The sequence below is a fragment of the Pteropus medius genome, unplaced genomic scaffold, assembly GCF_902729225.1.
Source record: "Pteropus medius unplaced genomic scaffold, Ma_sr-lr_union100, whole genome shotgun sequence".
NCBI lineage: Eukaryota > Metazoa > Chordata > Mammalia > Chiroptera > Pteropodidae > Pteropus > Pteropus medius.
In genome coordinates this window covers 21,710-37,607 of record NW_024341755.1, presented here as the reverse complement: position 1 = coordinate 37,607, position 15,898 = coordinate 21,710, and the positions used below count along the sequence as shown (strand labels likewise).

Below are 15,898 nucleotides of genomic sequence, written 5' to 3'. Positions count from 1 at the left end.
GAAACTTACACAATGTTATATGTCAATTACATCTCAAGGAAGCTGAAAAATTTGAAAAATAATCTGGCCTTAGACAGTGAGGTATGTTGAAATAGTCCTGGATTGTGAAGCTGGAGATGAAAGTTCTAAGGTGTGAGCTGTCACTGGCTAGTTGCATGGGTCTTCAGAAATTTGCTTAACTTCTCTGTTCCTCAGTTTTATTATCTATAAAAAGAGAGGACTGAAGTCATATTCTTAAGCCAGTTCCAAAATTTGACTTAAAGTAGCACACACAACACCACGTTTTCTGTACCTCACCCCTAAATTGAAATCATCTCCCATTTTTCAAAATTCCTCTAAGAAAATTGTTGGTTTTAAAAAAGGATCTTTGCGTCTATCAAATACTGCAATCCTTTGCCAATTATGTCACAAGAACCTATGTCGTTATTTTTAAATAATTTTTAATCTCTTGAGCACATTTAAAATTCAATATAGATAATGCAGTAATAGTCATAAGAAGAGAAAAATCTACTCTGGAATCTATTTTTATTATTAATGTGAAATAAATATGCTAATACTGGATGGGAAGCAGCTGATTAATATCTTCAAGCAAAAAAAGAATTTTTCTCATCTACTTTATGCTAAGCACATTGCAAGGCACTTGTGCATATTATTTCTAGTAATCCTTACGACAACCTGTTAAGGAAGACACCATTTTTCTACTTACGCGAGCTGAAGAAACTGAAGCTGAGAAAGGTTACATAAATAGCCTAAGATAATAACACCTGTTTAATGGCAGGAGTGAGATTTGAATCCAGGAGATTGAAATGTATGTGCTTACAAAATTGTGAATATACTAAATGCCGCTGAATTGTACACTTTAAAAAAGGTTAATGTTGTTATGTGAGTCTTATTTCAAAATGCAAAACAAAATTAAAAACTCAGAAAAAATGTATGTGTTTATAGTTTATATCAATTTAACTAAATCACAGAATGGTACACTGGAAAGTGTCTAGGACTAAGCTCTCTGACTAACTAGCTTTGTGATCTTGAACAAGTCATTTCACCCATCCAGATTTCCATTTTTCTGAATATAAAATAAGGGATGGGTGGACTACATAGATGATTCTGAGGTGTCCCTTCAGCTCTATCAGTCTGTGGTCTCCATGTTAATTCTATGGCAGAATACTGACAGGTCTTCATTGCCCCCTTGTGGGATAGCTAAACTATTACTATCATTTTATTCATATAAGATTTCAGAATAATCTGTTCATTAAAAATAACGACACTCACCTAAACTTATCAGGGGCATCACTTCATAAGTTATGTAAATGTCTGACCACTCTGCGCACCTGAAACTAATATAACATCGAATGTCAATTATAATTGAAAAAAATAAAAATGAAAAAATGTTTTACTACACTGAAAAAAAATAGCAATAAACCCAAATCAAACAAGCCATTTGACATTGTGCAGTTAAAGAAGCTGGATGAATGAATATTTTGCTTTCTACCATTTTTTAATCCTAGTGACACAAGTTTAGACTTATAATTCTCTAAATGAAAATAACTAAATAGTCTCAAATATGATGAGGAACAAAGGATGGATCAAATAGGCATTTCTTTTCCCCTCCCTAGTTTTCTATTTTCTTAGAATATTACCCTTTCAATAATTTGTCAGTATTTTAAAAAAATATATGGTAAACAAAGTTAAAAGGGAAGAGCTATGGGAGAAAATTGCAGAAAACCAGCAATATGGATAAGATCAAAGGTTACTACCAATTATATATATAAAGAGTTTCTAGAAATCAATAAGAAACAAAATGAATGTTACCCACCACAGACAGGCTAAGGACTAGAATGGGTTATTTATTCAAGAAAAAAAGGGTCAATAAATACACGAACAACTATTTATTCTCAAAGAGTGAAAGAAATGTAAATCAAAACATGAGCTCATTTCTCATCCATCAAATTAGGCAAATGTAGTTAAAAAGGGAGATAATCTTCTATGACTGATTGAATGTTTAGAAAAATAGGCCTCCTCTTATTCTACTGGTGTTGATGTAATTTGGGACAAGTTCCTAGAGGGCATTTTGCCACTATATATTAAAAGCAATAAAAATATTCATACTCTTTGACCCAGAATTTTACTTATAAGAAATAAACAGATATGTGAATTAAGAATAATATTAAGAATGTTCACTGCTGCTTTATTTTATAAAAAGGAGACAGTTGGAAAATAAATGTCTAACAGTAAGTGTTTGGTTACAATATTATGGTAAATCTTGCAATAGAATATTATGCAAGCATTAAATATAATCCCTAGAAGAATATATAGTGACTTAGAGAAAAGTCCCTTATTATTAAGTGAACAATTATAATCAGTGCGTGCAACATGACATCTATTTTATTATATACATATATTCAAATACACATTAAAAAGTAATATAAATATCTGGCTATCTCAGGGTAATAGGATTACAGATGACTTTTTTCCTTTATTTTGCTTTTTATTTTTATTTTTTTTACCATGGGCATGTATAACTTTTGTAATCAGAAAAAAAATAAAGACAAAATTTTAAAGTATTTACTGGTGACAATGTTTTCCCATTGGAAACAAATGGAAAAAAAGATGATTCAAATGTTATACCAACACTTCTTCATCTACCAACAGGTTCTATATTGAGCAATATATTACAGGACACACCCTTGGATATGCTGTTTCTAAGGCAGCCAGGAACAATGAAAGAGAAAAGAGAAGAGATAAGCCTGTCTGTTGCTTCCTCATGATGCACCACAGGAAGGCATGATTTGTATTTTTACTCTAATCGATATACCTAATATTGAATTAAGAGCTATTTCTTTCATTAAGGAAGAATTTCTCAATTCCTTTTTATTAATCAATTAAGTAAATGAAGCACAGCTTGGCATGTCTGACTAAAATTCAGGAGTGCTACAGTGACACTCATTACACATTACCCATAATTCATAGAGTATGAATGGAATTGACAGATGACTGAAAAATACACATACTTGTATTCACAAAACCCACCGTTTAAAAATGCACTTAAATATAGATGAACCAAAATTCTTGGTGTTGTCTTGGAGAAGACAAAGCAATTTACAAAGACACACAGATCACTGCAGCAGTTCCTTTATGACTAAAGGTGACAATTCCTTCACATTTTGAGCTGCGAAGACACTTATTCTCACTGGAAAAGCACTAAGTAACTAACTCCTCACCCCCTCAAATAAACAAAACAAGACAAAAAAAACCTCACACAAGCATGATCACCTCCACCAGCAAAATAAAAGGCAGATCCTTGCTTACCAGTTTTTGCAAATATATCAATAAAGGGACATTTAATAACCGTTCTTTCTTTAGATATGCCTAGCTTCTATCATTATCCCTTCCTTCTCTTAAAGAGAAGAGTGTAAAGAATGAAGACTTTACTGGTGATGATAACTTGTGGAAATTAAAAAGACAGCAAAAAAAAAAAGGTAACTCTGTGAGGTGATGGATAAATTGGTTAGCTTGATTGTGGTGATTATTTCACTGTGTAATCATATGTTGAATCATCATGTTGAACACCTTAAATCTATTCAATTTCATTTGTCAATTATACCTCAATAAAGCCAGGAGAAAAAGAAGAGACCAGTTTGGAAAAACTTATGCATATATATTAATATTTTATCAAAAGGGGTACCACAGTTTACCTGCCCTAAAATCAAGAGTAGGAAAAGCAATCCACTGTAATAAATTCTATATCTCCACAGCAAGGAGAGAAAAAAGTGAAATGGTTATCTAGATCATTGAAGTAAAAAAAAAATATATTGCAGTTAGAACTACCCCAAGTAATTCAAATGAAAGTAGAGATGCCTGCTTCAAATTCTATATTTAAATTATTGAAATCAATGCTTTAAACTTCCAGTGTTTTAAAAATTCAATTACAGAATTGAGGAGAAACCATCTATTCCACACCCTCGATTTCCTGGAAGGACTGTAGCCAAACTATTTCCCTAAAGTGAGATTCTTACTATTTCTTAAGGCATCAAGAGAAGGAGATTTCCTGCTGAGCTATGAATCAGGAAAAACAGCAAAGACAGCTAGTTTTCTACTTTTAAAATATCAGTTTTGGATGAGCAAATCTATTCTTATTTAAGAGGCTTATAAATCTATGATCTTCTATAGCCTTAAAGTTTCATCATTACAGCCTAATCAAAAGGATTTCGGGTGCAATATTTGAAGCAGGGCCTGATAATTTGTTAAATGATTATCCTCAGAGATGGAAACAGTACATGTGGCAAAAATTCTGTTTTTTTTCTACTGTAATTTCAACTGTCCAAAGTTTCAACAGGCAAAAGTAGAGGGAGGAGAGAAGAGGGTTAAATATGTGACAGATGGAATCAACATAATGATGTTCTGTGCTGTGGAGAGACTTGAGTCTGTAATTTAAAAGTTACCACTATGTACATTCAATCCACTGGATGCTAATCTTTAAAGTACAATATATGAGAACAGAATATTTAACAAAATTATCCTTTGTTTTCTTATTTCATCTATATTTTCATGTTTCCTAAGATCTGTACAGTATACCAGTCAAGGAAATAAAAGGGAAAATGTATATTGTTTATATTTTGTGATGTTTTCATTTGTTTTAATTTTTAATAAAGAAATAAAGTGGAGAGTCAATATTCAATTTCCAGTCCCAATACTCTTCATGCATTAAAAAGTGGCATAAAATAAAAGAACCTCGCTACCTTAATCTTTTGAGTTTGCTTCCCCAATAAGTAGAAGAGATCACTAAATAGTGGCTGCTTGGACCACCACATGAAAAAAAGTGATCCAGAGGCCACATGCAGTGTAGCCTGAGTGACTTGATTAATGAGCACTGTTTGTCAGGCTTACCAGTTGCTCAAAAAGAGAGAGGGAGAGAAGAAGCACAAACAGTGTATACTGGTTATTCAGAATGCACTTTTTATTTACTTCAACACAGGACTTTTTACAGTTGAAACAAAATATCTGATACACAATTTTGAGTTTTAGCAGCACCTGCAACAAGAGAATTCTGGAATACCTCAGGGTAGAGATGGCTGAGGCAGGCACAAATTAACCTGAAATTTATCAATCCACTGAAGACATATGGGATCTGCGGCTCTCTGAATGTTAGCCAAATACATGAAAATAAACTAAATAAATATTCTGTATGATGTTTTAATGGACCATTGAAAAACAGTGTCGTTCCAATTAGAAATATCTTATTCAAAAAATCTAGTGTTCACAAAAAAACAAACAAAACAAAACAAAACAAAACCCTCTTGAAAATACTGCACTGCACATTCTAGGCTTCAATTTCTAAGCTTATATGCACTGTTCCTGGTACTCAGATTTCAGCCTTTGGTGTTTTTTAATCTCACCCAAATTATACATCAGCACCCGAGTGTTACTCACCAAAATGACACTGATTTTGTCACTTAATGTTAAGTGCTTTCATTATGATATTTGTAGTGATTTGGCAGAAAAAAAAGTTGGTATGGCTAAAAGGGAAGGGGCTTCAGCTGACCTGCCAATAAAATTAACACTTGTCTTAGATGGACAGGAGAGTTATGAACGGGATACTCACGTAATTTTTTGTTTTTTTACTTAAATGACCACATGCCATTCTAATAGAGGTAAGTACTTTCATGAGTGGATGGAGGTCTTTATGAAGGCCTGAGATCTACAAATAGAAACTATTATAAGCAGAGTGCAAGTAGAAAGAGAAGGCCCCAGGTCTCATGCACTTAAAAACAATTAGCATTTAACAGTGCTAATATACAGATTTTCACCCTAACACGACTGTAGCAAAGTGATCACAGAACTTGGAAACCAGTGTGGCTGGCTATAGGCATAGGCAGGATAGGGACCAATACTTAAGAGCTGTGGGGTCTCAGTTCTGGCTTTGACTTCTGGCATCAAAGTTAGTTGGACAATGGGGTCAGGATTATATTTAAATTGAGAATACTAAGTATGACTGGGTTGAAATATTGTCTTCTGGTTATCTATGTGGCCAAAACGTCCCAGAGCTATTAAAGCACATAGGGTCCCCTGTGTAAGGCTGATTCCATGTGTAGCTACAATGGAGAGTTCTAGGCTCTATTCCTGTAAAAGCTCCCATCCCTTCCCTGGCCCAGAGCTCTTTATTGGGGTCATTTCTAACTGTCTCTCATTAACTTGGATCACTATTTTTTATCATAGATATTTTAAAAGTACAGATTAAAAGCTATGCAGGACAAACAGATCAACTGAAAGAACCAGACTACATATAGATAACTGGTAGTCATGGTAATCAAAATTTGACAAATCACTTTTGTATTTTAATAAGATGTTTATACCAGGGCACATAGTGATTACTCAGATCTCCAGAATTTCTTCTGCCACAGTGCAAAAGCAAAGACAGAGCTATGTAGTTGCTGTTAAATGCTAATCCCAGAATAATTTGAGCATTTTTAAAGTCCCTCTCCATAGTCTTAGCTGTTGTCTTAAGATACATCTAACTATAACATGGCACTGAAATGTAGTTTGTAGCTTATCGATTTAGAGAAGTTAAAGCTGGAAGGGAGGACCTTTAAACCAAACATCTAGCCAGTACAGAAACTCTTTTTATGGTATTTTAACAGATGGTCATCCAGCATCTTCTTGAATATTTTCACTAGAAGGGAGTTCACTATTAAGGCAGTTCATTCAACTAGACAACTCTAACTATGAGAAAATCATTCTAACACTGGATTAAAGTCTGCTCTCTTGTTACTTTCAATGTCCTGGTTTGGCCATCTGAACATACAGTACAACATACAAGAAATCAGTTTCTTCTTCTACAATAAATATTCAAATTAAGGAACCTTGTGAGAAATGCCTATTATCCCCCAATCTTTTCTGAAGGCTTCTCTGAAAGCACAGCATGGCAGAACAAGGACCATCAAAATTATGAGCAGAGAGCACTGCATCCAAAGCCATATACTAAGCAGCACTGCTAAACTGATAAGGGGTTGTGAGAGAAGCAACATCCCTGTGCAGCAAAAGTAGACTCATGAAGTAAAAGCAGACCAACCAATTATTTGCAAGGGTGGTTGGCATATTTAAACATAATCCATTCCCTAGTATCCTGTTACTTTAAAGACAAGGAGTATAATCAATTTCCAGTGTCGCTAGCGTCTCTTTTATTGAGATAGTGTTTTGAAAAGCTCAGATGGGAGCAAACCGTACATAAGGATTTAAACAAGGCAGTATAAATCATTATACTTTTGCATTCCTAATCATTACAACCTCCTTATAATTCAAACTTAGGACACCCTCGTTTGCATTATTATTTTTACTGCTCAAAGTATTATTTTCCCCCCTTTGGCGGACATGTCAGAAACTTCTTGGCAAGAGTCGATGGTGACAGTTGTTAGCTGATTAATGGAATGTTTTTAAGGAATAGCTGTAGTTTTTTAATTCCTTCATGTTGCTGGGTTCTAAGTTTTAACCGTGATGTGAAAACTATTTAAATTTCTCAGGACTAAAGCTTTCTGAAATGTCCTGATACACAAAAGAAGGAAATAGCAGAAATCACACAAAATACACTTGGCTTAATAAAGTGCTTTTTAAAAAATTGCTCTACAACTTCAGTTTGAAAGGCTCTCATTAACATTACAATCTGATCTCTTATCCTTTTGTGTGTGTGTGCACTCTTAGAGGGGCACAGTTATTCTTACACTACTGAATGACCAATTTGGGGTATATTTTAAAAAGGCTTCTTATTTTTAACAGCATGAAGATCCTGCTTTGGAGCCACTGTTCAAGTCAATAGTGTGACCTAACATGCAATGCTCCAGCTGTTCCTCTACAGCCAACACCTGCCTGACAGCTTCTTCAAAGGCCACTGTCACATTAGTATCATCTTTGGCACTTGTTTCTAGATAAGGATAATCCCCATTCTCCATGCACCAGGCGTGTGCCTCCTCAGTAGTCACTTGCCTATCCTCTTTGTCTACCTTATTACCCAGAACTACAAAGGGGAAGTGCTCAGGGTCTTTCACATCTGCATAGTAGATGAATTCTTTCTGCCAGTTACCAAGGTTCTCGAAGCTCTGCCGGTCATCCACGCTGAAGGTCAAGAGGCAGCAGTCTGCTCCTCTGTAGAACGGTGTCCTAAGGCTCTTGAATCGTTCCTGCCCTGCAGTGTCCCAGATCTGGAGAGTTACAAAACGTCCATCTACCTCCAGATCTCGATTTAAGAACTCTACCCCTATGGTATGAAAAGCCTGGGAGTCAAATTTATTGGTTACGTAACGGTTCATAAGCGAGCTTTTCCCAACTCCACCATCACCCAAGAGAATGACCTTTAAGAGCAGGGATTTCCCACTCATTGCTGCAGCACCAGATGGGGAGGAAGGAGTTTATAACCTAGAGAACCAAAAAATAAAAGAAAAAGCAGGAGGGAAAACAGTTAAACCTGAAACTGAAATCAACTTCAGAGTAAATTTCTCTGAATTATGAGGCCTTCTAATTTAGCTTCTCTTGATTCATACTCATTAACTGATACAGTATAGCAGAAGGAATAAAACTCAATTTGCATAAGAGGGGAATATAGGTCTTGTTTTTCTGAGGTCTCTTACCTGTGCCAGGAAAATGGCTGAATGCCATGGGTAAACAGATTAGCAGATAGTACTGTAATTTGGTTCAGTTCTGACCCTGTTCTCTCTTAGATTAGAGAGCCTAGAACAGGAATTCCACTCAAATGGGTAACCATTCTAGCTTCTGGTTTGAAAAGTTCCAAACAAGAGGCAAATAGTATGAAATTGTTTTAGGGTTTAAAGTCTGTTCCTGATGGACCCAAGCATTATTGAGAAGAGAAGCCTGCATTCGCTGTAATTCTGTCAGTAGAGGTTTGGGCTAGAATTAAACTGGACTCCAGAACTTGAAAAAGAGAAACAGGTCAAGTTTCTTTCAGCATTCGCCCCATTATACTTGCATTGATACAGACACCCTCACAAGTAAAGGATCTTCCATAATCTTTTCTTCATGGATCAATAGCACTTAAGTTGATGATAGTTGACTGGTACCAATGTTACAGCTATCATTCAGGAAGAAAATCTTGAATAGGTTATTAACTTTTAGATTTAGGTTTTAATTCCACACTAGTACTAAAGAAACATACTGTTAACTCTAAAGTGATAATAATTATACCAAACTCTTCTTGTTACCTCCACAACATATCTATACATGAAATACCTAGAATGCATCTTAAGAGAAAAAGATCAAATATTTACCAAATGACTACCTTGTACTAGATTCTGTTAGGTATTTCCACACTAAGTCCATTGTGGAACTCAACAATGACGATGTTAATTGGGTGTTATTTATGCAAGAGACCCAAAGAGATGAAAATTAATCACTAATCAAAAAAACACATACAAAAGAGCCTCTGGAGGCAAACACATTTGAAATGTAATTTAAAAAAGAAAAAAAAAAAAACCTCAGTAGTCCTTAAAATTATATTGGTGTGCATGTGTACTAACTATATATTTTTTGAAACATTCATTTTTAGCATATTAAATGAAAAAAAAAATATATATATATATATACATACCCAGTTGAGTACAAAATATAAACCTACCCAAGTGGGTCTTTGTCACAATCTTGTCTTTTTCCTGTTGTTTTATTCTTTTTTGGGAGGTCTAAAAAACAAATCGGGAAACATTATTTTTAAAAAATCTATGATAAAATAAAGTTAAGTCTATATATATAAATATACTCGTTAGGAAAAAAAAAATCTCAACTTCCCTACAGAGAATGGTTTTTTTTTACAAATATACTTAAGAAATGCTACAAATGCTTAATATGGACAAAATAGTTTTATTGCAAGAACTTTAACTCGGCCTAACTTGAGTGTACTTTATATGAATTTTAAAGTTTTATGTTGTCTCTCTGTTCAAAGTTAATCAAAGAAAGTAGGTGATATTCACAGTGGATGATATTAAGGAAAGGGAAAGCATAGAGTTGTCTAAGATATGTTGAAATTCTATCTCAGAGATGAAATTCCTTCCCTTTATAGCTACCAATGTTCTCATCTCCAAGAAATTACTAGTGCACTCACCAATCTGCTTTGAATTTGTCTCTGCATTTGATTCCACAAGACCAGAGAAGAAATAATTATGTTTGTGGGTTCCCTGCTTATAATATATTCTTTTGGCAAATTATTTTACTCGTTAGTTTTGAACATCTGTCTTGAACATAGGTTTTGGTATTTAGCTGGCTTTATTAAATTCAAACACAATTTCATTTAACATTATAGTTAATTATGCCAAGAGTCTTATTTAATCAGCATCAAGAGTACAGGTCTAAAAAGAAAAACAGTCCCCAGATTTATTGAGTGTTCTTTCTTACTAAGGAATAAAGAAGTTTTTTAAGAAATCTCTGCTGCTTAATAATCTCATGTTATTTTTTTTTCAAATACAGATAAAACATATAACAAGGGATTTATTAGAAATAGAAATTAGTAATTATTAATTTAAACAATGTCTTTTAAATTGATAGGCTTTATCCTCCTTCTTAGTCTATATCTATTCTAAAAAATTCTCAAGTTTCCCATAATTCTTGATTTTTGTCCTCTGTTTTTTTCTGCTTTCAAACTGCTATCTTTAGAACTAGCTCAAGTAACATTTCTTTAAATGGGATGAAACAAGTGGTAGCACACTTCTTTATTTTTTATACTGGTCTGTAGGATAATCTTACAGAGCAGAACTCTTGAACTCTCATTTAAAAGAGTAACAAAGGAAGTCTAATCTTGAGCACAATACTGAAAGTATTAAGGGTCCGTGTCAAAAGAGCTTCCTTAAATTTCTAACACACAGGTGTTCATATCATTAAACAACTCACTAACTCTACTTTCCCAGCTGTGGATTCACTCAGATGATGGGTCAAGGACTGACTGTGTATGGAAACCAAATACTCAGCTCCAGGAATAATGAAGAAGTATTAATAACTATTTGAGATAATGTTTCAGTTGCTTGTGCTCCAGGAATAATGAAGAAGTATTAATAACTATTTGAGATAATGCTTCAGTTGCTTGTGCATCCCCTTTGTGATCATAACTTTGTGATCACACATAACTTCTGGTTACATAGGCTCTATACCAGGAGAAAGGGAGGAAAAGCAATGCAGTTCAGTGTCAAATGCACTGGGCTGGCAGCAAACAGGAGACAAGAGTCTTCATCTCTGCTTTCCCATTTATTTATTTTATGAACTTGGGCAGGTCACTTAATCTTCCTGTGTTCCAATATCTTCCTGTATAAACATAGAGCTGATAATACATGCCCTACTTAAATTACAGGATCGGGGGGGGCAATAAATAACTTATAAAGTTTTCAAAGGTTTGTAAACATTTACTGAAATTTTTTGAAATTTTTGGTTTGAGGTTTTTGTTCCTCTTGCTCCTCTACCTCCTTTCATTCGCTGGTGGGGTCCTTGCAACTCAGTATTAACTCTTCTCAGAAAGGGCTTGCCAGTGGGAGGACAAAGATTCTTTTTCTTTTTCTTCCATATTTGAGAATGCTTTGATTTTCAACAATCTTGAGCATCTGCATATACCACAGAACCTCAGCATTGGAGGGACTTTAAGGGTCTTCTGGTCCAATCCTGCCACTGATGCTTGTAAAAACATTTGAGTGCCTATTGTGTGCTGAGTCCTTACTAAGGTGACCCTCTGATCTTCTCTGCTGTCTCCAACTCCCATTTGTTTGCAGGAGATAGAAATGAATACACTTTAGGCTTGTCTCCTCACCTTCAGTCACTAAATCCTGCTAATTTTTCCTTGGAATATCCTTTTCCAGTCCTCTGCTACCATCCTCATTTTGGCCCACATCTCTTTGCATCTATTATGAAAATTTCCTGGCTCTTCTCTCCCCACCTCTGGTTTCTCCCTACCTAATCTACTTTGCAAAGCTTAATCACTTGAGCACTCACTGGGTGTAGACACTGTTGGAAACGCATACACGTTTCAGGCAAGGACTTATTGGCAAGTTTACAAATTAACATATAAGCTTCAGATCTCATGGTTTACAGCTGAGAGTATCATTATACTGCCTTATTTTGTTAACACAACTTTTTTTTCCCAAGTATGTTTTTGCAACACAACCAAATTTTAAATTCCTGGATAATAAGGCCCTCGTTTGTAGATGTCTTTGAAGCCCCTTCAGCATGTAGCACCAGGGTCCTCCATATGGCTGATCAATAAATATTTGTTCATTAATTAACTGTTTAGGTAGGTGTCCAGAACTAATGCCTCTGAAATGATGCCAAGGTATAACAGATACACAGTTCTATAAGATGTCCAAATACTATTATTTATAAGATGACTAAAGAGCAGAAGTTATGGACTTATCTGGATCATTTTCTAGGCAGGACTTAATAGGAATTCCACTTGTTGAAAGTCGGTGGAAATGTTCATTTCCCTCCCTGTTCCCTCACATTTTTAAAATAAATATAGAAATTTCTCCATTCCTATCAAAAACAAGAGAAAAATTATTTCCACTTTGTGTTTTCAGTGGTTTCTGGCATCCCCACCACTATCAAAATCATTGTTTGAAATGAGTGTGATCTCCTTTAGCATATACTTAAATTAAAAAGAACTAGCGCAGTATAAAGGCAAATCAAACAATTTTTCCTCCTCCAGAATATGCCAAATTTAAGTCAAACCTTGAAAGAAGATAACATTAAGTAGGCAAAATAATTCTTTGATAACCCTAAGTACATTTAATAGGAAAGTCAAACCCCTTATCCATCCCTCCATATCAGGTTAGTCCCATATCAGGTTAGGATTTGGCCTAAATTGTTTATTCTGATTTTGGTCCTATTCAGAGAAAGATCTGGCTTTAAGTGACTCCAATATCCTAGAGATGCAATTCCCTTTTCTTACTATACTCCCTCAAATAGATTAACAAGCATTCTCTAATGATAGTTTATTCACTTCCCCTACCCCCAACTAAAAGTCTAAGTCTGGGACAGTAAGCTGAATTAAGAATTCATGCAACCCATACTCATCAGCTTTCTTTGTTCTTCATCACACTTGAAACCTGAATCTGCTGTGCCAGATTAAATTGATTGTATTAAACTGATTGTATTTAGTTGGGAGTAGAGGGAGAGGTGGGGGAGGAGGCAGTACAATGTAGAGAAAGAGGCTGAACCTTTGAAAATAGTACATTTTAGTGTGATAATGGAGAGATGAAAAAGCAAATCGACGACGTCAGTTCAATTGTCATGGGTTGAATGATGCTCAAAGCCATAGCGCAGATTGTTTGGGAGTGAGTCTTGAGAGGAATGTGTACTGCATAGCTAGGGGTGGGGGAAGAACAGCAGGGGAGGACTAGGCAGTGGATGAGAGTGGCCATGGAGGCAATCTGCACAGGGGAGGAGCCATGGTTGGAGCTGTGGGGAAAGTCCCTCATATGGTGACACGCTAGGTGATGCTACTCAACTCACTGTTAATTCCTCGCACAGTATTTGTTAATACTGCACTGGAGAACTGGGCGAGACTTTCTTTAATCTGTGTGAAAATCAATACAAATAAGAAATGATTGGATCTTTGAGACCCTCTACCTTAAATGGTGTAGGTTGTTTCCAATACAGCCTGATGCTTGGGGGTGGGGGTCCTAGCGGGGAAGCCTTCTGACGCACTGGATTCATTTTGTAGAGCTAACAAGTTATCATTGGGGATCTAGAAAGTGAGATTTCACGCATAGTTTCAACTACCTGAGACCGAGGTCCTTTCACCTCACCCCTAGAGCTTAAAATCAGGGGCCGTGGCGCATGCGCACTGAGCCACACCCGCTCCCCACGGAACCCTGCGCCTCACTGCACAGTTCCGGCAGCAGCTCGGATTACTCAGCAACGCCCCCTCCGTCGTCACCTGCCCCCCAACTCCTACCCCTGCAACTCCAAGGCCCCTTTCTCAAGGTGCGAGTGCCCCCAGGGATCACCCTAGAACCCCTTCTCCGTCTTTCCCCCAGCCCCCCCCACCCCACCACACCGGCCTCCCGGATCCTGACTCCTGGCCGCGCTCCCTGCCCACGCAGTGGCACCTTACCCGACACAATGGAACAGAGACTAGAGAGAGCCGCGGGCGTCAGGCAGTCAGCTCTGCGCGCCGACAGCCCAGCTCCTCAGATACACCGTTACTACTTCTGCTGCCTCCTTGTCCTCAGTGGGGCAGCTTGGACCTCGGTGGCCTGACAGCTGCAGCTCGCGCCCGCCGCTGCTGCCGCGCAACGTCTCGCGCCCGCGCCCGCGAGGGGAGGGGGCGGGGCCCGCACCGCCTCCTCCGGCCTCTTTCTTGGCGCTGGGGACCCTGCTACCTCCTGCCCTCGCTGGTCGGGAGCACTTCCTGTGTCTCTCACTCCTCTTTCATGCTCAGTGTCCAACTCTGGTATCTTTTGTCCTCCTCCCCTCCTCTGGGTAGGCACAGCTACAATGGACTGTCAATTAGTGCCCTCCCACTTAGCTTCTCTGCATCCTGGGGCCACAGCCCCATTTCCTGCAATTACCCTTGGACCTACTTCATTTACCTTATAGCCAAACCCTCTACTTTTGCCAAAAGGATAGCACGTACACTCTCTTTTATTTCAAATAGCTCAAGGAGATATATGATCACATCACACTACTAAGCCCTATAGCTGACTGCTGTTCATGGCAATCCAAAAGGAAAGGTTCAAATCTGTAGCTCAGGCATAGAAGACACAACGCCCTTTACCCTTATCAGTTATGATGCTAAGAGGGCCACACAGAGAGCACTGCCTGAGGTTTCTGGAAATGTTTCTGGGGTAGAATGCAATGTTCCAATCGTGCCTAGCCTCTCAGCCAGTACCTTCTTGCTGTCTCCTGTGGCCCTCTGGTACCTCCAACTAGTTTATGATTTTTTCCCCCTAGAATCAAAGGAGGACAGAGCTCCTGGGGTCATTTAACCTGCACTCCATCTCTCTGTTAGGCAGACCCATCTCTGAAGCTTCCCTTATGTCTGAGAACCTGTCCCTGCGTGGCAATGCCCCTCACTCACCATGTGCCCCCTGATGGCCTTCACACATGCCCTCCTTCTATCTAGGCACTTCTCTCTTCTTCACAAGTCAACCACTCCGTCAGTCCCACAGGCCCCAGTTTAAATGTCACTTCCTCAGGGTAACCTTTCTCAAAGACCTCGGAATAAAGTGCTCTGATTTATTCTCTTGTAGCCTCCTGTAGCCTGCTGTGATTTGTCTTCATAATACTTATCTGTTTTTGATGAGATATTTAAATATACAATTATTTGATTGACAACTGCCTTCCTCCACTAAACTATATTGCATGATAAAGTCAATGACTGTGACTGTCTAATTTCACCATCATATTCCCAGAGCCTAGGGCAATTCTTGTTATATAGGTCATGCTCAGAAAATATTTGTTGAATATGAATATATGTTTTATTATCAATAATTACTGTTCTTTTAAAATAAAATAAATGAATCTAATTGAATCCCTTATGCTCCCACTTAAACCAATCTCATCCCCCCCTAACACACTAAAATACTCTTCTGATGAAGAAGAGATGCATATAGTCCTCTAAATAAAATTTTTACTTGCACATTCTTATCTGTAATAAAAGGAAATTTTTGAGCATGGGCCCTGGTATATGTATATGTACTTGTAGATTATATACATGGACTATTGTGCATATATACTTTATGCATTATACTATATATACATTATAATACATACATATTAAAATTCTCCAACATAAAAATTTTAAAAGAATGAGAAAAATAAATATATTGATGCTTCAGTGTTTTCTTTCTGTACTCCAATGAATTGTTTTGTGAACTACTCAAAATAATAGTCCTTCATATTAGAGTTTCGCCTCATTAGGTAA

General features: G+C 37.0%; 1 protein-coding gene across 1 annotated transcript; it reads right to left on the bottom strand.

Annotated features, from left to right (window-relative positions):
• Positions 1 to 4,944: 4,944 nt before the first annotated feature.
• RAB9B (RAB9B, member RAS oncogene family) lies at positions 4,945 to 14,457 on the bottom strand. The gene is made up of 3 exons (XM_039852293.1): positions 14,087 to 14,457; positions 9,620 to 9,680; positions 4,945 to 8,406 (listed from the first exon to the last, which is right to left on the bottom strand). Exon 3 carries the CDS (start codon positions 8,367 to 8,369, stop codon positions 7,764 to 7,766), a length of 606 nt encoding a protein of 201 aa, XP_039708227.1. The 5' UTR covers positions 8,370 to 8,406; positions 9,620 to 9,680; positions 14,087 to 14,457; the 3' UTR covers positions 4,945 to 7,763.
• Between the last annotated feature and the right edge of the window lie 1,441 nt (positions 14,458 to 15,898).

Coding starts and splice junctions, on each gene's coding strand:
- RAB9B (XM_039852293.1), bottom strand. CDS start 8,369: ATGAGTGGGAAATCCCTGCTCTTAAAGGTCATTCTCTTGGGTGATGGT.